This window comes from Thunnus albacares, chromosome 14, assembly GCF_914725855.1.
Source record: "Thunnus albacares chromosome 14, fThuAlb1.1, whole genome shotgun sequence".
In the NCBI taxonomy this organism is placed as follows: Eukaryota; Metazoa; Chordata; class Actinopteri; order Scombriformes; family Scombridae; genus Thunnus; species Thunnus albacares.
The window spans coordinates 3,551,407-3,574,260 of NC_058119.1; the positions used below are offsets into that span (position 1 = coordinate 3,551,407).

Here is a 22,854-nt window from a genome sequence, read left to right on the forward strand (position 1 = left end):
GTTCATCTTCCACCTGCTGGCTCCACTCCTTTATTCATGTAGATGGAAATCAATTGTTAAAGTCTTTCTTTGCTGCTAACCTCATGTTTATTTAAAATTGATCTCTCCTCATTGAACTTTACATTTTTGTTTCAGTCTGTTTTCTTTAGATTAATTCCTGGTTCCTTTCTTTGAGGATTCTTCTGACTTGTTCCTTAACCCAGGCAGATGTTTTTTCAATGCTTTTTATCTCCTTGTGAGTGCCAGCATTACCTGGATGTAGACCACTGATTTTGTAATAATATTTATGTGTGTTGTAAAACCTATGGAATGAGACACTCTCTGTCAGCAGCATCCCATTTACTTGAATTAATCAAGCCACTGGGAACTAATTAAGCATTAGGCTACTCTTTTATTCCCCATACACATATTTTTTTATGTGAGCAAACACTTGTGAACACACTTGTTTACAATACTGCTTCAGCAAATCCTTAGTCTATCACAATCTCACTTATTATGTCCTGTATAGAAGCCAATACATATGACAGGAAAAGAAATTTTTGATTTACCCAAAGTAGTTTTTATTATTAACCATGCTAGCTGTGTGACTAGGGACAGCAATGTTGCCTGTCAGTCAAACACTTTCTTCCTGAAAACAAACCATTTTTAAAATATTTGTATGAAACTAATACTCATAAAAAAAAAAACACTACTTGTGCTTTGCCATATAATATATTTGTATTCAGGCACATCCCTACTCTGTTCATTGGTAAATGAAGTGTCAGCAGGGATCATTAGGAGGAAGGCTTGGCTTGAGGACGTTTGGTCCTGAGGGCTTCCCATGGCAGATGTGTGAGTTGTGGCCCTGTGCTGATTTAATGCCTTCATGATCTCAGATTTGACAGTACTTGGTACAAATTGGCAGAGAAGAATTTCAACCATCCAGGAGTATCCACAACAGTCACCTTCAGTTGTTGTTTACCCATGACTCTGGTTTCTTTCACACATTCTTCTGTTCTTCCATTCATTTCAGGGATGCCCAGGATGGCACAGCCTACACTAGTTTTTGCTACAAAAACCCAGCCCAACAAGATGATGGTTAACTCTGATAAGGATGTTTCTGGAAAAAAGATTATCTTAGTCTTAGACACATCAAAGAAGTGAAATTCAAATGGTTACACAGATTTGGCAGAAAAGGCTCTGCTGTTTGAGATGACAATAAGGTCCTTGTAATTAATAGAAGGAATAATTTGTATAGTATCTAGTGACTGAAAGTTGTTCTTTTCTTTTTTCACCATTAAAGGGGTATTTTAGGGAGTTTTTCCCTATTCGAATCGAGGGTCTAAGGACAGAGGATGTTGCATTGCTGTACAGATAAATACAAATAATAGATAAATACAAATAAGATTGACTTGACTATTACCTGATAAAGGTGTGGCCAGCATTACATGAACAAATAATCCCAGCAATACAATCTTTGTTGGTCAATGGTAATTGTTAGGTTGAAGGGGATACTGGGAAGGATATATAAGTCTTATATTATATATACAGTATAAAATAATTAGCAGTATTCCACAATATGTTGTCTGTATGTAGTACAAGTCCATGTCAGAAATGTACATGGTCAGAAATGTAAAAAAAAAAAACTTTTACCAACCTGCCTCGTTCTCTTGTGTTTTCTTCTCCTTGATTCTTATTTGTCTTCTGATTTCTGCCCTCTTTTCCACTTCATCTCTCCTTTTGTGAATTTTCCACAGTACATTCTCTTCATTTTCAAAATGTTTTCCTTCATTCCTCTCCACTAGTGTCTGAACCTTGTCCAGAAGCCATTGACTTAGAGGTTCATTGGTGCTGTCAAATACCTATCTTTGACCACATCTCCTCAGGAGTTGTGCCAAGCCATCTCCTTCACCAGCAATGTACTCTTCAATGTGTGTACTGCTGAGCCAGTCCACACAGGTAAAGAATACAACAGTGTGGTTCCACACAGTTTTTCCATAAAGCTCTAAGTGTGCCTCTACCACAGCACAGGCATGTGTGAATGGTAAGTCAACCTCAACTAGCGCAATAAAAGCATGGTTTGCAGCATATGACACTGAGTACAAGTTCCTCCTTCACAAGTTCTGCTATATCACACAGTTGTTAACGCCTCAGCCACACAGGAGCTTTCACCAGCTGGATTACCTTCCCATCCACCTGCCCTGTGTGTGTCACACTGTGAGCAGTTCTTTTTCCCCATTCAAAGGCTTCTCCTCCTAAGATTATATTTGCAACAGAGTCAACGCCATACCTCTGTGATCCAATGAGAATGAGTCTCAGATCTGGGGTAATATCTATGAAGAGGCAAAGTACAATTACAGCCATATTTCTAGATACCACAGAATGATCAGAAATTCCTTCACTCAGCCAACATGCATATTATAGGTTGTTCTCACCACAGGACATTTCTTATTCATCTGTTCCTTTGCACTGCTGTCTTGTTCAGTGTACTTTGCGGTGTAAAAATGAACCTGGAAATGTTTCTTATGATCAGACTTGCGTGTAACCAGTGCAACCGGTTTTGTTAGGGAATGTATGTCTCAATCAATCAATAACTGACAGCGTGCTCTCAGTTATCCATTTTATTTGGTCATTCAGGCACAGTCTTGTGTTCAGTTTTACTGTGTTCAGCACTGTGAGGTTTATTTTTCTACCAAGGTTTCTATACTGTATATTAAGTTTATCAGGAACAAAAAAAATTTTTGGTACTTGTTCTTGAATTGGGCCACTGTAAGTACAGGCAAGTTAGATGTCTGTCTAAGTGACAGACTGTCTCAGACAGTGTTAAGTACCCGCAACTTTCAATTGAATGTAATGTTATACTGCAATTATTGTGAGTGGCAGAAAAAGTAGTTCAGTAAATATATGAATCTATAAAAGGCAAAAATATGCAGCTGTGTAAGGAACAATATGTGGTCTATTTCAGTCTGACAGCTGCTAAATAAGAGCTTAACTTTCTGCCAGTGCCTCCAAAGTCCTTTGTCCATACCTGGACTATCCAGAGACAAGCAGGTATCAGGTAATCAGTAATGTTTTTGGGAAGTAATATAAGTGAGTATCATTTGTACTGTAAAATTAAAAAAGTCTTACGCCCAATTTGTGTGCCTAAATACTGTATTTGCATACTGTGTTGGCTGCTGGTTTATAGTATAGGCACAGAATCAGTCGGTCTGTTGGTAAAGCCACCACTTTGGTCCGGACTGAATTATTTCAACCAATATGGGATGGGATGCCATTAAATTTGATAGTCAGATATTCAAAATTCCAAGGGAATGAATCTTAATGACTATTCTCTCTTTGTGTTTAAACGGAAAGTGTCGTCCTGCTTAGCTGCGGTGGAAGGATAGTAACAAAAAAGAATTTGACACTAAAAAGACTTTGAAAGCTATTGATTTGATTTGACTACTTTGGACGGCTGAAGTCTCATATTATCTTCAAATAAACTTTAAAATCCCCTTTTAACGCAGAAGGAGGACTGTAGACTTTGTCCTTCATCACTCACATTGACAGTGCATTATGAAGGGATCTCTTAATAGTCAGTATGAACAGGAGGAATGATTATAGCAAGCCAAAACATGCCAGTGTTCATTTGGGCTCCTGATTATTGTTTTAGCATGGACTTAAAAAATTGTGAACCCTTCCTTTAAGATGCTATCAGTGAGTTCAAATAAAAAAAAAAAAGCATACACATATGTTGGGCTTCTTGGTATTGTCTGCACTACATTTCACAGAAGAGTGATGTCAACTCTGTCAGATGTCTTTCAGATAATGCTTGTAGTGCATTGCAGCACACACAGCAGTGCATACACAGTTTCAAGGGTGTTTGTGTAAAAATTAGTCTTCATGTAAATCTGGTAGATTTGAATTAAAGTTCTGCAAAATTAATATATTTCCTCTATGTACTGAATTCTCATCTCAAAGGTTTAATCAATTCAATCTGAATGTTCCTTCCATCTTTAGAAAGTTGATAGGCATGTAAAAGGGTTGATGGTTGAGTAAGTCCTTATTAAGTATGAGTCACACAGTCACATTCCTCCACTTTTATTCCAGCTTTCCATAAAAGTGTGATTACATACCTGACGCACTGGGCCTGGTTTCCCGCTATAGAAACCGTTGCTGTGGTGACTGAGTGTGTCCTTTGAGTGGATGAAGGTCCTGTGGTGAGAAACAGTGATGTGCTGCTCTGGTTCAAGGTTACTTTCTGTTCCCTTAGAGAAACCTGCCACACAGCTGAACGCAGAACAGAGTTTTCTGAGCCTTGTGGAGATGCTGTAGGTCTATATCAATGACTCATACTGTACATGATAGGAGAAGACAATTTGATAACCCCAGCCTGCTCTCACACACTCAACGCGCTAACACTGATGATAGCTGGCTACTGTCGATGGTATATAGCCCTGTTTCCTCTACAGTCACCATCTGTGAGGTAATGCATTAGTGCTTCAAAAATTTGAGCAAGGCTTCCGTTTGGATTTTGCCAAAGAGATTATTCCACATCATTAATTTAATGGTAGATGCAGATATTGAATGGAGGGATTTTTGTGACTCTCTTATTGCTGAGATATTAATATGTCAAAGGATCACTCCACTAATTTTACGCTTCAAGTTCACTTGTCATGAGGAATACTACTCGGCCTGTGAGCTGCAGTTGTATCATGTGGCTCTGGAGACAGCACTCTTGATGATTTCATCAGGGGTTATTGTTTGGAATTAAGACTACACATTTTCAAAAGACAGATTAAAGCAATACTAAGAGTCTAAAGCCATGCTAGTGACTCTGTGAGGCTGTACTTAAATAATACAAACGTCACAATGACAATGCTAGCATTTTGGCATATTGTTTAAGGTGTTAGCTTGCAAATGTTTGCTAATTATATTAGACTGATGGGAATGTCATTAATTCTGCAGTCATAAAACAAAGTCTTGAACAAATTAAAAGTTTGACCTGATGAAGGTGTTCGGGGAGAACACCAACTTTAGTGACATAACGCTAGTGACATCATCAGAGTCATCAGGAGTTGACAAAATTCCTTCAGAGTCACAATTAAGTCATTTGCACATCATTGTCTGTAAAACTGAGAAAACCTTGCAGGAGATCATAGCCCGGTTACCATCCATGGTCATGACATTAGACAGGTCGTTTCTTATAAATAGGTAGGGCTCCACATACTGTTGACAATGTCTTTGCATGTTGCAAATGTCTGTGCACATATAGTGCCTCCATTTCTAGGAATACTATTCTCATTTTTTTGAGCTAACATTAAGTCCATCCTGTGTAACAGTTATTTGGCAGACCAGTAGGATTTTATTGGACCTTTTGTTGAACTGTGAGTATAAGTTACTGAATTCTTTGTCAAGTCTGAGAAAATAAATCTGACGAGGACATGGTGATGCCCTCAGGGTTATCTCAACCTGGACTTGGAGAAACATTTTTCAACAGAAAGCCTGTTTCCATTCTGTCACAGGTACAGGATTCCCTTATGCAAGCATGTTACACACATTAATTTAACCCAATATGTATGTTTTATAACTCTTGTAATTTTAACAGTGTACATGTTTTTGTGAATAGTGTTATTTCAATTTAGGCCAGTGTTTCTGTGGATTTTTAAAAATTTATATTTAAATATTTTTAAGTGTCTGTAACATGTTTGTGCTTGAAATTCCTTCAAGCCAAGACCATTTCCTCTTTTGGGAGACAATAGAAAGTAGTACTCCCCATGACTAGCAAACTTGTCTTCATGTGTTAAATTGTTGGAGTGCCTCTTTCATTTAGAACATTACTCATGTGATTTAATTACAGACATGTTTGTTTTGGCCTCTTTTTTAGCCCTCTTTATATACAGTGCAAGCGTACTTCACAACTGATCCAATGTCACATATTGATTGACTTGCCCAAAAAGCTTCATACATGAGATTGCTAGGACATGAGATTGAATGTACTTGACTGAACAAATGATGTGATTCAGCATGTGACAAGTTTCTTAGCCATACCTACAGCCCCATCTAGTGTTGAATATGTGGCACCACACTCCAGGTGAGCCAGATAGTGCAGGAATTAATCAGTTTCTGTAAATATATTTCTTCTGATCATTTTGGTGACTTGAGAACTCCACAGCTCCTCTCTTTTCTAGTTGGGTTCTTTTTGTCTTGGGTGACAGATGTTTGTTTTTGTAAAAACAAGTTAAACCAGGAAGGAGAAGCAGATAATGATCACATTTCTGTGTCATGGGAGACATGCCTTTGGCCAATTAGGTTACTTGTAGTTTTGGCAGGGAGCCCCTTTAAGGTTGACCTGTCGTGAACACTCTGTTCAACAGAGATACAGGAAGGAACAGCTTGCACAAACACATGCAAACAAAGATAAAATTGTCAACAATTTATTATTTACTTAAGGCAAGGACAGATGTGTATCAACAAGTTTTATGATTTACAGCAGATATGTTGGGAAAATAAAACATAATCAGACAACAAAAACATCATCACCAGTATGTAAAAAGGAAGACAGGCTGCTGGTAAATACCCTGGCAGATTCACAACATTCCTGAAACCAGCTTCTATCATGCAACAGAAGCATCCAAGGATGTCTGTCTGCTAGCAACCTACAATACAATATGTCTCTTTGTTTTACTGCAGAGAGGTAGAATACAGAATTTGTAAGTGCAATACATGTTAAAAGTACCAATGATTGTGCTACATTATATTTGGATTTCTAATAAACAAGGAAACAGTAAGGACACTATAGAGGAACCACAGTGATTGTATGACCAGTATTGATTATATAACCCACGTACTGGGTTAGACTGATGGCGTCTGCTGACTTCAGGCAGCAGAGATCCAGATCTCATTGTGGTGAGTAAGAGAAAAATAGGAATCATACCCAGCACCAGAGTAAGTGTTGGGATCAAAGGTTTTCCCAGCTTTAGCCAAGGCGTCACGGAGAAACTTTGCATTGTCTTGGCCTTTCTTAATGCTTGGAATTCCACCGAATACCCTTTTATATGAAACAATGAGAGAACAAAATGATTAACAGTTAGTTTCAGATTACAACAAATACTTTGTCAAAGTCATTCTCTCTGTTCTTCTGTGTGACTCTAGTCTTTGTTTGTCTTCTCTCGTTTTCTACATCCAAACTCTTTTTTTTTTTAAATCTGTTTTGTCTTATTACTTTTTGGTAGTTTGTGAACTGTTTTCAAATATAACAGTGTTTAATGAAACCCCATTTGGGTCTCCAGGAGAACACTGAGTTGAAAGATGAAAGTAGCTGCTGCTCACCTGACATAGACAGTGGCTTCAGGTCTGCTTTGCAGTGTGACTAACTCATCAGTGTTTTCAGGCTTTGCTGTACCAGGAGGAACGAACCAAGACATCGTCAAAGCAGAGCCATCTTCACCCTCTTTGACGGTGATCAGCCCAGGCCAGGTGTCAGCACTGATCTCATAACCTGGAGGAGACAAACATGGTACAAGACGGTAAGATCTTTACATAGACAATTTTGTGTCACTGCAGTAATCCAAGCAAGTTTCAAGAGAATGTGGTTGATCTTGTTGTCAACAGTTACAAAACTTTAAGAAGCTTAAACATTTCTTGAATGTAAAACTTGTACGAATTCAAATATTCCTTGAAGGTGAAACCTTCACACATTTAAACACTTCTGGAAGGTATAAATGTTACAAATTTAAACCTTTCTGGAATGTAAAACTTGAACAAATGTAAACATTTCTTTAATGTAACATTTGTAGAAATTTAAATATTTCTTGAAGGTAAAGCTTCTACTAATTTAAATATTTCTAGAATTTAAAACTTGTACAAAATTAAACATTTCTTGAGTGTAAAACTGAATGTAGGACTTTATTTCAGTGGCTTGTTATTACTTTCTCCACCATTTTGTTCTCCTGTCAGTAATATACGTCATCCGTTGATGAGATTCTCATTACTTGAGTTACAAGAACAAGTGAAACAGAAACTGTTTAGAAACAGAAACTGTTGTTTGCCTTTGCTGTGTCTCACAATCTCATACAGTAGATAATTAATTACTATGCAGTGACATTTCACACCTGATGTTTTGATCTTCACATATATGTTGTAACAGGAATTTGTTCATTAATGATCAACATTATAAAACTGTTATTCAAGTGATATCCCTGTTTCACCTGTTAAACAACAGCACATTGCTAATATCCTGTTCAAATTATCCCCTGGCATCACAAAACTTATCTACCGTATGATTGAAGCAGTTGGTTTCATACCTGCTTTCTGCTGTTTCTGGCAGTAATCCTTCAGCCTTGAATGTGCAGCCATTACATCACGATCGTCACTGCTTTCTATCTTGGTGGTAATCCAGTCAGTGGCAACATACAAACGCTCCTCAAAATCCTGTAGACAACAGCAACATCAAACAGTTTTTAGAAAAACACTCTAAAAAAAGACCAGACCAACAGTGTGTGTGTGTGTGTGTGTGTGTGTGTGTGTGTGTGTGTGTGTGTGTGTGAGAACTGTTGAAACCTACCTGGTTTGCCTCAACCACTGTGAATTGAGGGCATTTTTGCTGATGGCAAAAATCTGGAGCCGTCCAACTCTGTCCTTTGCATGAGGACACCAGGAAAAGAGCTACGAGCACAAACAGCGGCTGTTCCATCCTTCTGGAATCCTCAGAGCAACACCACAGATGCAGCTGCTGCCACAAGAACTGAATGATAATGTCACATTTCAAGTTTCCAGTTTATCAGGTCACACAGACACTCCCACATTGTTCTTCCTCTTGGAAGGCAGACAGAGAACTTTATCACAGCCACAAGTCACGAAGCTTCACATGCAGTTCTTTGATATCTTCTTGATATGATTAACTGCCACCCCTATGGTGAAAAAATGAAATCAATGATGTTTTGCATGTGTTTTTATCTGAGTGATTTCTTGATTTCATGCACATGTTTCAGGTCTGTGAGGACTGGAACTTGTTGCACCATCTGCTGGCTGTTAGTGTTCAGTGAGGAGTCTTGGGTTGTCACAGCCTCAGCAGGCATTCAAAGTAGTGACATCTTGGCCATGCTTACTTTAAGTAAGATCAAGGCCAATATGATACAAGAGTAGGCACATGTGCACACAGTACTACAGGAAGAAGTGAACCAGACATGCTGTATGTGTATCTTTTGTTTGTTTCATCAGTTCACAACATATCACTGCATTTAGGTATTAACTGACAGCAGGATTATAGTTTTACAAATTTCAACAACTTTATTTATGCTTAATTCTGACCTTTAATTTAATAATTTTTTAACATCATTATTATTGTTATTGTTATTATACCCTTCTTTAAATGTTAATTAAAGTTTTACTTTGTCTAACATCATGCTTATTTTGAGTGTGTCAGTATTAGCTGTTCTATGTGCATATTGGCAGAGAGCTGGCTTCGGATGTGCAAAGTGGAGACCAGTGTATTGATGATATATTAATAGATGATTAAGGCCAATTAATGATAATGGTGCACAGTCACAATTAGGAAATTGGCAAAAAAAGAACAGCTGAAAAGAGAAACTGTTTAACAGTTTAAACATGTTTATTTCAGATTCAGGATTTTTGTTTTTATTTACCATGTCTTGTTAACCACACTAGCAGCGCATCTTTGGGGATTGCAAAGTTGGTCGATGTCAGTTGATCGGCTGCTGGTTTTTGTTCCAGAGTGAAATGTCAAATGACAAATATTTGTTGATTTGCAGTGGAGTTTGGTACATAGACTCATGTTTCCCACAGGATGAATTGTAATAACATTTTATCAAGTGGCATCATCAATTTACACCATTTTTCAAATTTTCACGTCAAATACTTTTTTTAGTAGCCTACAGTTTATGCCCAAATACCTACAAAACTGCAAAACATCCCCATTAACTGCAGCGCTGTTTAGTGATAATTAACAAATGTTAGCATTCTTTAACAGGCTATACTAAGATGATGACCATGGTATACTGTATATATTACCCATCAGCACATTAACACTGTCATTCTGAGCCAGTTGGCATGATGAAATTAGCATTTAGCTTAAAACGCAGCTTTTACTAAGCCCAGGCTACTGAGCTGCAGCATGGCTGCAGACTCTTACTTACTTAATATTGTTAATTAAAAGGCTTAGTGTATGATTTTATTTCAACTTACCAAAGATTTTTCAGTCTTAGTTTTAGCTTCAGTTCACTGAAACATCCTTGAAGGTCTGGGAAGTGACAGTGACTGACAGTAACTGCTTGTCAACATTCCTGCTGAGTGAGTAAGTTAAAGGGGACCTATTATGCTTTTCCTTATTTTCAGTCATATCTGTAATGTTACAATGTCAGATGTTCATGTTGAAAGTGGCCAATGTATCAAATAATGAAGTACACATTTGAAGAAGTAATCCCTGTGAGATGTTGTTGTGTCAACTGTTTTTTTAGCGCCCATAACGAAGCTCTGCTAATTCAGTGAGGAGCACGTTTCACTTCCTGTAAATTCTTTGCAATAAATGTGTCCCGTTATTTAGTCATTGAAAAGCTTTTAATTTGGAGCAGTAAAGCAGGAAATGCTGGGTTTGCATCAGCCTCTGGAAAGCTGGCCAATCAGAACAGAGTGGGCTAATCAGGAGGCAGGCCTAAAAGAGACAGGAGCTAAGACTGCCTGTTAAGAGACAGAGGCTGAACTGAGGGGCTGCATAAGGTGCCAGTATAAGATAAATAAGTTCAAAAAATTTTTGAACTATGAATTATGCAAAGCTCCTTTAGTAGAGTCCCAGAATAAAAATATAGGACTGGGAATGAGCATAATAGTCCCCTTTAATGTTAGGCAAAGTAATTATCTTTTAAACTCCAATATGCTGATAAAGGCAATCCCTCTGTGGTGTATGCTAAGTGGCTCCTGATCTAATGCCGCATTCATGTCATATCTTAGTTAATTACCAGTTTCCAACTTTGTCAGCATCCAAGTTTAAAGTCCCCCTCCACTCAAAAATGTATTTTTCTTCTTGTTGTAGTAGAGTATTTTTGATGTCTTAATGCATGTCTAGAGGGGATTTTTAAAGAAACTTCCAATATTAAAAGAAATTGTCCCCATGAAAACTGTTTATAGAATGGTCTGTGGAAAAGTTTTTCAATGTCATGAGACAAAGTAATGACACATATCTCTACTACTTTCAGACTGCACTGTACAGTATGTTCTAAATCATATAGTAGTACATAAAGATACTGTATGTTATTATCTTGTTTTTCAGTGTTTTTATCTGGAGAAGGATTGCTCATAATGGTCATTTTATTATTTTATTTGAGCAGTGATGCTTTGTTCTTTCTTGTCCTTTAATGTTATAGTTTCACACAGTTGTGAAACACACACACACACACACACACACACACACACACACACACACACACACACACACACACACACACACACACACAGGTAAGGATTCAATTTATGATTGTAGTTTGTGATACACCACAAACTGTGTCTCTGATATTTATTCTTACCATTTATATCAATAAAATATTACAAACCAAGTGTATGTTTGTGAACTGGCAAACAAAGTGTGTGATTGATTTTCAGTTTCTACCTGTTTATGACTACATTCAGCATATAGTTGCTATTTCATATTGCACTTGCAGAAAGAGTGCTTTCTAATTCAATGTCTTCAGCTTTATAACATTGTTTTCTGCACTGTTTTCACATTCATATGCATAATTATTGTACACATTACAATTCTAACTGACTCCAGCAGTCTTAAGAGACACTGGTATGTTTTAAAGGTGCAATAAGTAATATCAATAAATAATAAGTGTAATGTGTGTATGATGGAAGGAGACCTGAACCAAGTTTAACTGATTTTACATGATCTCTGGTTACTGGTAAGATTTTACAAACAAAACATCAACAAATAAAATAAAACTACCTAACTGTATTTAATATATCTCCTCTCAGATCAGTTGCAACATTTAAATGCTGCTTACATGTTGATTTACATAGTAATATATGCTCTAAAAGGGACTGTTCTGCATATGAGTTCTTATACTTTTCATACTTAAAGTCCATTATGATGATAATATTTTGTACTTTTACTTACGTAAGATTTCAAATGAAGGACTTTTTTTTGTTGGCCTAATGGAGCCTTTGTGCAGGCTGGTACTGATAGTTTTACTTAAGTAAAAGATCTGAATAGGCCAACGTCTTCTAAAAGAGGGGAGAGTTCACATCACCCAAAATGGATCCTTTTCACAGCAGACATTTTGTCAAAGCAGGAAAGGCACAGGTGTAAATAATAACAGTAACAATGGCTCCATTCCATTAAATGTCCCAGGATGCCATGTCAGTGAGTGAGCATGCTCGGCAGTGCCCTGGAAGTGACTCATCTAAATGGAATGCAGCCATCATTAATTATATTAATTCGACCTGTGCTTTTCATGCTCTGACAAGCCAAAATGTCTGCTGTGAAAAAGGGTCTATAGCAGGTGAACTTTACAACTTTTTTTTCCCACAAAAGTAGAAAATTGTCTTTGGGCCATCCAACAGTTCATTCAAACATTAAAACACACACACACACACCACATACAAACAACACTGACAGTATGAATACTCCAGATAATAAAATACAATACACTAAATCTAAAAAAACACCTCACAGAATTGAGCATGACACTTGCCTGTGGGATAAAAGACTACACAGAGCGTTCCTTCCCAGTCTCTGTTCCTAAACAGCCCTTAACTGGCTTTATGGCCTTCTGATTAATTCACTGGCTGCATTGATGAGACTCGTCAGCTAACTTCTGTATTTATTGTTCATGGGCCCGTTTCACAAGCGAGTACTGTTTACACACTGATCGCAAATGGTGTCAGCGTCTTGTTTCCCAAGTGATCAACAATGATGTGATCAGCAATGACACAGTGCATGTTCATGCATGGTTTGCAAGTATGGTGTTTCTTTTCATTAGTTGAATGTGTCAACATGAAGAAGAGAGAAAATTATCTCATGTTGCATGTTGCAGCATGTAAGTTGCAACTTTGGTGAGATGGGCCCCAGTTTACCATACCATGCAGTGCTATTATACAACAAAGCACTATCAATAAGAGATTTATAGACTCCCTGTAAAACTTACTGGCTTACATTCAAACTACTTGTTTTATGAAAAAACATAATCCATTAACAGAGAGATAATGTTCCTATAAAGTTGTCTACAGTTTCCACTGGTGGACTATTGATTATGATGGGCTGGTGTCCTGTTTAGAGCACATCATCAGTTCTTTTGTTTTACTGAGTGCAGCTCCAGTGTGAGGAGGGCAGTCACATGGTTCAGATACACCAACTCTCATCAGCTGCATACAAAAAGCCAGCAAGGGTCATATCATCTGTATATTTGTATAAATCAGTTTTTGTCATGTGTCATAATTTCATTGATACCTAGTTATGAGCTTTGTATATTCATAGGTTTTGTATTTTTCAATGAGGGAGATGGAATCATTTGTAATTTTATGAATTTTAACAAGGTAATTGAACTTTTGAAGGAAAAAAAACATATCAGACAGAAATTAATAGTCAAAGAAGAGTATTTTTACATGTCTTAAAACATGTCTGGAGGAGATCTTTAAACTTTTCTTGTTATTATGTTATTATCACCTTGAGCAATAAGCTGTGCAGTAGTGTCCTGATACCTTACAGCCACAGCAGATGGCGCAACAACACAAAGACGTGTCAGGAGAGGGAGCGGGTGAAGGAGCGAGAGACAGAGAATCTGTTCTCCACACTCACGCACCTTATCATCCTGGCTCTCCGGGTATGCACCTGCAACCTCCCCTTCCAGTCCTCCTCCTCCTCCTCCTCCTCCTCCTGCTGTCCTCCACCCCGGCGGTCGGACAGCGGTAGTGCGCACAGAGCAGCGGGAGTGCGCAAGACGGCCGGCATGCACCTGGAGAGAAACCGCCCCGCCAAGCCGGCCAAGGGCTCAGCCGGAGACACAGCAGCATGCAGACTGATGCTCTAACAGTAGGGATATAGCAGCAGGGCACCGGGTGGATATCGGAGCTGCAGCATGGGCGTGGGAGAGAGGCACAGCCTAAATGAAAGCGATGTAATTCCACGGACATGAGAAGGTTGGGTGGGGGGGAACCTGAGCAGCGTTTGGATAAGTGTTGTCCCTGTATTTGAAGGTTTGCTTTAGTGTCTTGTTCTCTGAAATTCACCACACACAGTACTTTTATTCAACCTCCACTGGAGTTTAAAAGGATGGAGAAAGGCGCACCGCATCAGCCGCAGTTCTCCAAAAGCGCAGAGAGTCCGGCGGACGACATCTCCAAAATACCCGACGAGGAGCTGCTGAAGTGGGGCAAAGAGGAGCTGGTGCGGCGGCTGCGGAGGGCAGAGGCGGAGAAGAGGAGCGTCATAGTGGAGCACGGCAATCTGATGCGGGAGGTGAACCGGAGGCTCCAGCAGCACCTGAACGAGATACGGAGTTTGAAGGTGAGATGGGTGGGGGACCCCGGGGAGCCGGGATCTACCAGGGGCCCTGAGGTTTTAGGTTACACTAACGTTTAGGCTATAATGAACTGTGTGATGTTCAGGATTTGATAGACAGAAAGCCTTCTCACCAAAATTACAGGTTCTCAGTTAAGGTCAAAATGGTCGCCAAATAAGTAAATAAATAAATAAATAAATAAACCTGTTGCATATGAAAGACAGAATGATGCATGCAACTGTAAATTACTTTGCAATACCCTTACTGAATATAAAATGTGATTTGGATGAAATGACCATGCCCTGGCTTATTAAAAATATGATTATTTTCGCCCTATTTTGTCCAAACATAAATGAATGTTTATTGATGTAGTCACCAGATCGATTTGGACTGACGAAAAATCAATTATGTCAAGAGTCTTCTCAGTTCTGTGACAGTGTCAAGAAACTGCAACTAGCCGTTATTTTCATGAGGTTACTTTATTGATTAACTGAGTTTTTAAAATTTTTTTAATAAATTGTCAGAAAAGGGGACATTTTGGCATGTCTCGTTTTGTCCAACCAATAGTCCAAATCCCAAAAATATTCAATTCACGATCATATTAAGAAAAGCAGCAAATCTTCATATTCGAGGATGCTGGCAACAGTGAATGTTCAGCAAGTTCAACTCAAACGACTAATATCACTTAATCATCTGAGTCAATATTCTTTAGATCAACTATTGATTAATTGATTTCAGCTCTACAAGAAACACGTCACACATGCAGCTGCATGATGGGAATATTTTTCCTCTCATTCACCACAATGATCAGTCACAGCCAGCATGTACGTGTAATACCTCACTGTGCTGCTTTGTGTGCATTCTAATGTAAACCAGGACGTGAACCAGAAACTACAGGAGGACAACCAGGAGCTGCGGGACCTGTGCTGCTTCCTGGATGATGACCGGCAGAAGGGGAAGCGAGTGTCGCGTGAGTGGCAGCGTCTGGGCCGCTACAGTGCAGGCCTGATGAGGAAGGAGGTGGCCATCTACCTGCAGAAGCTGAAGGAGTTGGAGCAGCGGCAGGTGGAGGTCATCCGGGAGAACTTGGAACTGAAGGAGGTGTGCCTCATGCTGGAGGAGGAGAGGGCTGTGGCTGTAGCCGGAGGAGGAGGGGGAGGGGGAGGAGGAGGTGGTGGTGTGGGTGGGCACGGAGGCCCCGGCTGCAGGAGCTCCATCGACAGTCAGAGCAGCCTGTCTCAGCTGGGGGGAGGCGTCCCGGCACCCGGCCTGCTGCGGGACGTCGGGGATGGGAGCAGCACCTCCAGTGCAGGGAGCACAGATAGCCCCGACAACCCCCACCACAAACCCCCTCCCCTGGGCTCCAATGCCAGCCCTGGATCTGGATTGAGATGTGTTTCCTCGGACCACCCCCACAAACCGGGAGACGTGTATGAATCCACGGGCAGGAGGCACAGCTCCACCCCAGAGTACCACACCTTCCCCCAGTCCTGCCGCCCCCGCGGGGGGTCCCTCACCAACCTGGACCCTCGCGGCCTCCGAGGACACAGCCCGGAGAAACACAGCAAGTCCCCCACCAGGCTACCATGTGACTCCCACCCCAAACCCTGCAGCTCTGACCTACTGGCCCAGAAACAGCTATTCATTTCAGGGCAAGCATCACCAGGCTGTGGGAAGGGCTCGGTCAAGTCCAGCCCAGAGCTGAGTCAGAGATCGGTTAACTCGGCGGGGGCAGGCTGTGGGAGTCCCGAGGCCAAGCATGCAGTGATGGGCACGCCTGAGCATTTGAGGAAAGGGCGGGTGATCGTGGGGAGTCCAGAGTCTATACGGCACCACCACCACCACTATCATCACAGCCCTGGGGTGGAGCACGGCAAGGGGAGGTATAGCAGTGTCTCTTCTGGCAGGGACGGGGCTCAGAGGAGGGCAGCAGGAGAGGAGATGGCCCCCCAGAGTCTGTACAACGGTAGGCACAGGGTAACTCTTATGTTGTATTTCAAATCATAACACATTCACGACCCACAAATAAGAACATTATTAAATTTACAGAAGGTTACACCAGAATATAAGTTTATCTGGCTTTGAAAATGATAGATATGACAGTTGGGAAAATGTACCTCAAATTAAAGGCTTTTTATATTTAAGGAAAATTCCAATATTTTCCAACCCAGGTCTTATTCTCACAATTGTGGCTATTATGACTACGGATCATGCTAACTTTAAAGTCCCCCCCCCCCCCCCCCCACTCAAAAATGTGTTTACTTCACTTGGATGATTGAGTTTCACTGTGCAGAATGATGTATTTGCAGAGTTTCAGACTAGAAGACTGTGTTGTCATTAATGTGCTGAAAGTGGAATGTTTCTTTGTGCTCATTAAAAATCTGAGTTTAAGGGGTAGGCCTATGTGCAGGATTTGTGACATCACAACTAGTTTGGAAGCTATTGTGCTCCAGTATGCAAGTTACACCAGTGTGATGCAGAAAATTGCAGCCTCCAGTGCACATTGTACAACCATATTAGACACATATAATTATTCAAAGCAGAGTATTCTTTATATGCCTTACAACATGTCCGGGGATCCTTAACTTACTTATCTTTAACTTTCTACCACCTCTGTTGTAGAGACTTATAAGGTGTGATTAAGGAAAACAACAGATATCGGGGCAAGCAGTGTGAAGCACTTGACATTTTCTAAGTAAACTTGAATTTTTACATAAATAATTTCAAAAGCTTGTCTTGTTCAACCAAAAGTAAACACAGGAAGTAGCCTCTTGGATTAGCATTTGTAGCTAACTTCTAGTTACTGTGTTTACTTTCTTTAACAAAGAAAGTAGCAAAGTTAGTGTGACCCATTAGTCGGCTACAATAGCTAGTCCAGGGGGTATTTCACTTAGTTTATATGAATTACCTTAAAAGACAATAACTTAGATAAATCTTATTTGTTACTACCACTCTAGCACAAATGCTAAATTGACAGTGACCCCTAGCGTCACACATGCACTAAACAAATAGGCATACACAGATGAATAGGCAACTAGTTTGGTTAGCTGGCGTGTAGCCCTGGCAGTCTATACCCATGCCGTTAGCTACAATAGCTTATTCAGGTGGATAATTCAGTGTAAATCAGTGTTTACTTTTAGTCACAGAGAAAAGTGTTTGAAATAATGACCATATAAAGAAATCCGTCATAAGCTGACCTCGGCTTGGGCTGAAAGTAGAAAAAAAACATTGTTGTGTTGAGAGCAGTCTGAAGCTGGTGCTTTTTGCTTGCAGGGATTACTTCTACATACATTTACCTCATTAACTGACACATTGGCCACGTTTAATATGAACATCCGACATTGTAAAATTATATATATGACTGAAAATAAGAAAAAGCATAATAATTCCCCTTTAAAATTTTAATTAGATGTTAGTTCTGTATGTCATAAAATGTGAGTTATGCAGGCTTTCAGTTCAAAACTTCAGAATAGTCCATTAATATCATTTAATCTTTATGCTAGTTGTTTTGATATGTGAAAGGAACATTCTGGTTTATTTCAACCTGACATATTTCCCATCCATGCTAACAGGTTAGCCAGCAAGTTGCCGTGGATGTAGATCCCTATGCAGTTGGCCGTGATTGCTGTTCCAGGCGGCTAAGTTAGCTTTGAGTTAGCTTTCAGTCTGACTCAGAGACAGTGTTTGAAATTTCATGTAGACATTATGCTTATTTGGAAAGTTGTAGGGGGCTCAGCAGCTTGCTCTGACATATGATGTTTTGTGCAAGTCTCCGTTTCCCGAATTTCTATCACAAAGCTCACCCATAGTATAAACCACAGAGTCACAATGGCTACAATTATAAGAAACATGCCAGGTTGACATAAACCAGAATTTTCCTTTAATGTGATACTTGGGTCTTTCATTCACTGATTTGGAACCAGATGCCACTGAGGCCATTGCTATACTATTTTAAACATATACTGTAAGCTGTTTTTGGGTAGCTGTGAAAATATGTGTAATGAATGTTTATTCAGGAACGATAATTTCTATATACTTTTCTTTATCCACATTTGCATACAATCCTGAATTTAGTAAATGCACATACTGTAAAGCTACACTTACACCTTCATCCATCAAACTCTCTGGTTTTGATTTAGGCTGTTAGTGTTGAGCTGCAGTTGTGGATGACCTTGGTTTAATAAAGGAAGGGAAACACAAAGTCAGGTTCATTCACACAAAGTCTCAAGATCTCAACTAAGCCTAGACCCAGTTTAGGAGTAAAATTTATGATCACATATTCACAAGTACATGCAATATTGGAAAGAGAGTGTGAGAGGTGTACTCATCTGTGTGTGTTTGTGAGCAGGGGAACATGGGTGATGCAAGTCTCCAGGGTTACATAGGTGAGCTGGAGTAGTGTTCAAAGCAAAGGTGAAAGCACAGCGAGCAGGTTACAGTCGACATGCGGGTAGATAACACACATGAAGCGTGTGTATTTGTGTGTGTGTGTGTGTGTGTGTGTGAGCTGTCCACTCATTTTAATTAGTTCACATTTGACAGTTGCTCAAGATTTTTTCCTACATGCACCCTTTAAAAGGCTCCAATATGACAGCGAAATACACATTTTATGTTTTGAAATGGCAGAAAGGGTGTGAAATAAATACATTTGTGTGGCTTTTAAGCCTGACTTAATTTTGCTGCTATTAAATATTCTAAAGCGCTCCCTTGTGCTGTTTGTGCTATGTTTTTTTTGTGTGTTTCTAAGCATTTACTTTGAGCGTGACGAGCATGACTGAATTAATGTGTTGCGTCCGGGGACACTGTGGAGGGTAAAACTGCCTCAACTCACTTTAATCATCTTTTGAAATGCGGAAAAGAATTTAATTGAGAGCTGTTTTTTGGGGCTGCGATCACACAGGAGACTTGCTTAAAACAGGTTGTTAGTATATCAGGTGTTTAGGAGGAGCAGGTTCTGTGCATTTCTTCGTTCATGCCTTCTTTTGTGATCATTGGCTGTTTGTATGTAATACTTTTTGCAGTATGCAGAGCTGAGAGGGACTATCATACTGCAGAGCTCCAGAACCCTGCGTAAGGGAAATCTAGCGTGCATTCATTACACGAGTTCAACATACAGCAACCAGCTGCAGACTGAGGCATTGTGCATCCACGTAGCAGGAAGATATAATCGAGGTTTTTCACTAAATTTAGTACTGTGATGTACAGATGGATGACAAAAGAAAAAACTCTAAATGGCTCTATTTTTATGCAGGTGCTCAGCAAGAATCGCAGCTGTGTGCCAGCAAACTGGCATTTTTACTGCCAATGAGTGGTGTACCGTAACTGACAGTGTATGTAGCAAATTAAGGATTAAACAGGCAACCTGTTTTGTTTTCAGACTGTCAGTAGTAATTTCTTATGTAGGACAGTCAAATCGGATCCATCACATCTTCCTGACTGAATTCCTGCTTTGACCTACTGTACTTACTAGAGATGTCCTGAGCTGATCCTCAGGACCTGTATCAGGGCAGATCTGGACATAATTTAAAGAATCAGTATCGGCTTAAATAAAGGTGATTAAATCCAGATCATTTCATTAATTTACTGTGGTTTGTCCACCTCAGCCTGATAATTTTGCAGCACTGCTTTGCTTTACAACAACCTACAAGCAGGATTTTGCTGATATGTGAGCAAATTATTTAAACACAAGATTGACTCTGAATTCTGACATCCTGGTTGGCAAAATACACAGATTCACCAAACACTCTCTCTTTTTCATTGGCATAGAGTTCCGATGTACAAAACATTAAGCTAGCAACTTCTCTTTTTTAGCTGTCGCTGACCATCACTTCCTCCGGTTAAAATGACAAACGTCAACATTGACTATTGTTGGTGTTAATTCTGTGACTAACTTCATGGGTTTGTGTGCTCTTTGCTGCTGGTGTCTGTACTCAACCAAATATCATTTGTCGGGAAAGAAGCTCCACTCTGTTACTCGACTGATCAATTGCAAGTGTTTCTGTAGTTCCAATGACTCCAACAGAGTGATACATCTTCTCTCTAGACATTTGTGTCATGTAAATTTCAGGAGTGTTGTAAGATATATAAAAAATTCTCTACTAATATACCATTATCTCATTAAAAACCTTAAAATTCCATCTATTCCCTCTCCATCATTGAAAAATCCAAAATCTATAAATATGCAAATATTGTTCATTTCAAAAGTTCAATTGCTGGACACAAGATATTTCCAACCCTAACCCTTCACTGTAAGCTCCATTCTCAGTGTTTATGCACTGGAGGCTTCAAGTTTCCACATAACACTTGTGTGGATTGAATATTGGACCAGGACTGGCTTCCAAACAGTGAGCACAGAGAAACTTTCCACTTTCAGCAGTGGAATGTGAAAACAAACTCTGCACATATATCATTCTGCACAGTGAAGCTGATAATCTGAAACAGCAACAGTAAGCTGGGAGGAAATGTTGGAATTCAGGAATGCTATTGGGTGGCAAACTGAACAGGGCATTTTTAACTAGTTTGCAGTATGTTGAATGATGTAACGCTCTTTGCACCTTTGAAAATCTTTGTAACCACTAACACTCACAGCTGCACATGGAGGTTACAGTTCAGCCCAATTGTCTGTATTACTGAAACTTGAGCGTGTCGGAGCTGTACTGTGGAAGTCCAGCAGCCGTAATGATTTCTATAGTGCTGAGTGGAAGCGCTCTATATTACAGCTGAGGCCATGGGAAATAGCTTTGTACCTTACTGTAGGTGGACGCAGGATCCCTGACTCAGCTATTACCAGGAAACAATAGCAGCTGGATGTACTGTACGGTAAACTGAGATGATGCATTTACTTTTTATGCATTTTACTACCAGGTGATACATGCTTTAAGTAGTTGCTGTTAAGAGTTAAAAGTGGAGTAAATCCCAGCTCTCCTCACTTTTTCTGGTTGGTAGGGCTCAGAGGGATTCTTGCAAGAAAACACTGTGCGGTTCAGTGAAAAATAGATTCGTTTGACGCCCTGCTGACATGGAGCACAGTTTAAATTGTGATGTTCAGACACTGGATGTCACATGGAGCTGAAATTTTTGGATGCAGAGGACGAAATTAGCATCTTCTGGAACACTGTGGGTGGCAGTAACATGGAAGTTCATTGAATTTAATAAGATGTGTCACCTGCCACAACTTATCTCCAGTGAGTCCAAATATGATGAGTTTTATCATTAAAACGAAGCAGGAATATTTAGATAGAAGAGATGATGGATCCAAGCAGTTTGCTGTAGCTGAGCGTTTGGTGAGAGTCTACATATTAACACATCTGCTTCTTTCTTTTGTTGAATAGAAAACCCATCTCAATCAATCTTTTTTTTTTCTTCCTGACACTGCCATTTCCCCTCCTCCTCCTCTTCTTCTCCACCCTGGTGGAAAATAAGGGTTTATTAGAGCATAAAAATCTTGGTCAGAAAGTGAGCTTTTCCTGTCTGATACTAAAAGAAGCAACAGGTTCCACCCAAGCCGAACACTCTCCTCACTTCTGTCAGTCTTGTTCTGTCGTTCACCTAGGCCTGCAACTAACGATTATTTTCATTATTGATAAATCTGTTGTAATTTTTCAATTCTCAATTTCTCAATTACTTGATCAGTCGTTTGGTCTATAAAAAGTCAGAAAATGGTGAAAAACCATTTCCCAAAGCTCAAGATGCAACCTCGAATGTCGTCTTTTACTCTGACAAACACTCCACAACCCAATTATATTTCATCCCATCAAAGAAGACCAAAGAAACCAGAAAATATTCACATTTGAGAAGTTGGTTCAAGAGAATTTTTTTTCTTGATGACTCAATGACTCAAAACGATTAATCGATTGTCAAAATAGTTGGTGATTAATTCTAAACTAGTCGATCGACCAGTTGTTGCAGCTCTACTTTCACCCGTCACTTATATAAGACAGGGGAGGGACAACATGACTTTTAAGATCAGTTGCAACCAGACTGATCAATTGAGCTCTAGAATGAGCGAGTGTTCATCAGCAGCAGGTAATGAGATCAGGAAGTATATCTTCCAGTAAGCAAGCTGTTCCATTTGTTAATATTGAGTGATGTAGTAGATATCAAAGGGGCTAGATTGTGGATAGTAAGTGAATCATTAGTCAGTGTGTTTACACCTACAAAGGTTACTTGGAGAAATCAAGAAATTGGACAATGTGTTAAGATGCAGTGCAGTGACATGGTTACTGTAAGTCTGTGTAAACATGTAGCAGGTCATATACCCCTGACCTCATTTTAGAATCATGGTTTATGTATTTGAAGTGTATTAGTTATCCAAGACACTGCTTCCAGATTTTCTTTGTGTGTGTGTTTGTGTGTGTGTGTGTGTGTGTGTGTGTGTGTGTGT

The 22,854-nt window shown here is 39.6% G+C and overlaps 2 protein-coding genes across 5 annotated transcripts in view; one reads left to right on the forward strand and one right to left on the reverse strand.

The window, feature by feature from the left end:
• Positions 1–6,379: 6,379 nt before the first annotated feature.
• soul2 (heme-binding protein soul2) lies at positions 6,380–13,818 on the reverse strand. Its single transcript, XM_044373344.1, has 5 exons — positions 13,773–13,818; positions 8,525–8,704; positions 8,265–8,391; positions 7,291–7,459; positions 6,380–7,009 (listed from the first exon to the last, which is right to left on the reverse strand). Exons 2-5 carry the CDS (start codon positions 8,651–8,653, stop codon positions 6,838–6,840), a joined length of 597 nt encoding a protein of 198 aa, XP_044229279.1. The 5' UTR covers positions 8,654–8,704; positions 13,773–13,818; the 3' UTR covers positions 6,380–6,837.
• A 419-nt stretch (positions 13,819–14,237) lies between these two features.
• ccdc85a (coiled-coil domain containing 85A) overlaps positions 14,238–22,854 on the forward strand; it is a 41,435-nt gene continuing 32,818 nt past the window's right edge. For 3 of the 4 annotated variants that reach the window (XR_006407196.1, XR_006407197.1, XM_044373343.1), the window contains exons 1-2: positions 14,238–14,476; positions 15,348–16,437. Coding sequence is in view for 1 of the 4 variants with exons in the window: in XM_044373343.1 (XP_044229278.1) it covers positions 14,243–14,476; positions 15,348–16,437 (1,324 nt within the window). In the remaining 3 variants the exon portion in view is untranslated. Of the gene's footprint in view, positions 14,477–15,347; positions 16,449–22,854 lie in introns of all 4 variants that reach the window. The other variant, XR_006407198.1, reaches the window with a different exon arrangement.

Excerpts from the sequence above, each read along its gene's own strand:
- soul2 (XM_044373344.1), bottom strand. The coding sequence starts at position 8,653 with ATGGAACAGCCGCTGTTTGTGCTCGTAGCTCTTTTCCTGGTGTCCTCA. Across the intron at positions 8,392-8,524 it reads CAGTGGTTGAGGCAAACCAG|GATTTTGAGGAGCGTTTGTA; the intron begins GTAGGTTTCAAC and ends TGTTGTCTACAG. Across the intron at positions 7,460-8,264 it reads CCAGAAACAGCAGAAAGCAG|GTTATGAGATCAGTGCTGAC; the intron begins GTATGAAACCAA and ends TGTCTCCTCCAG.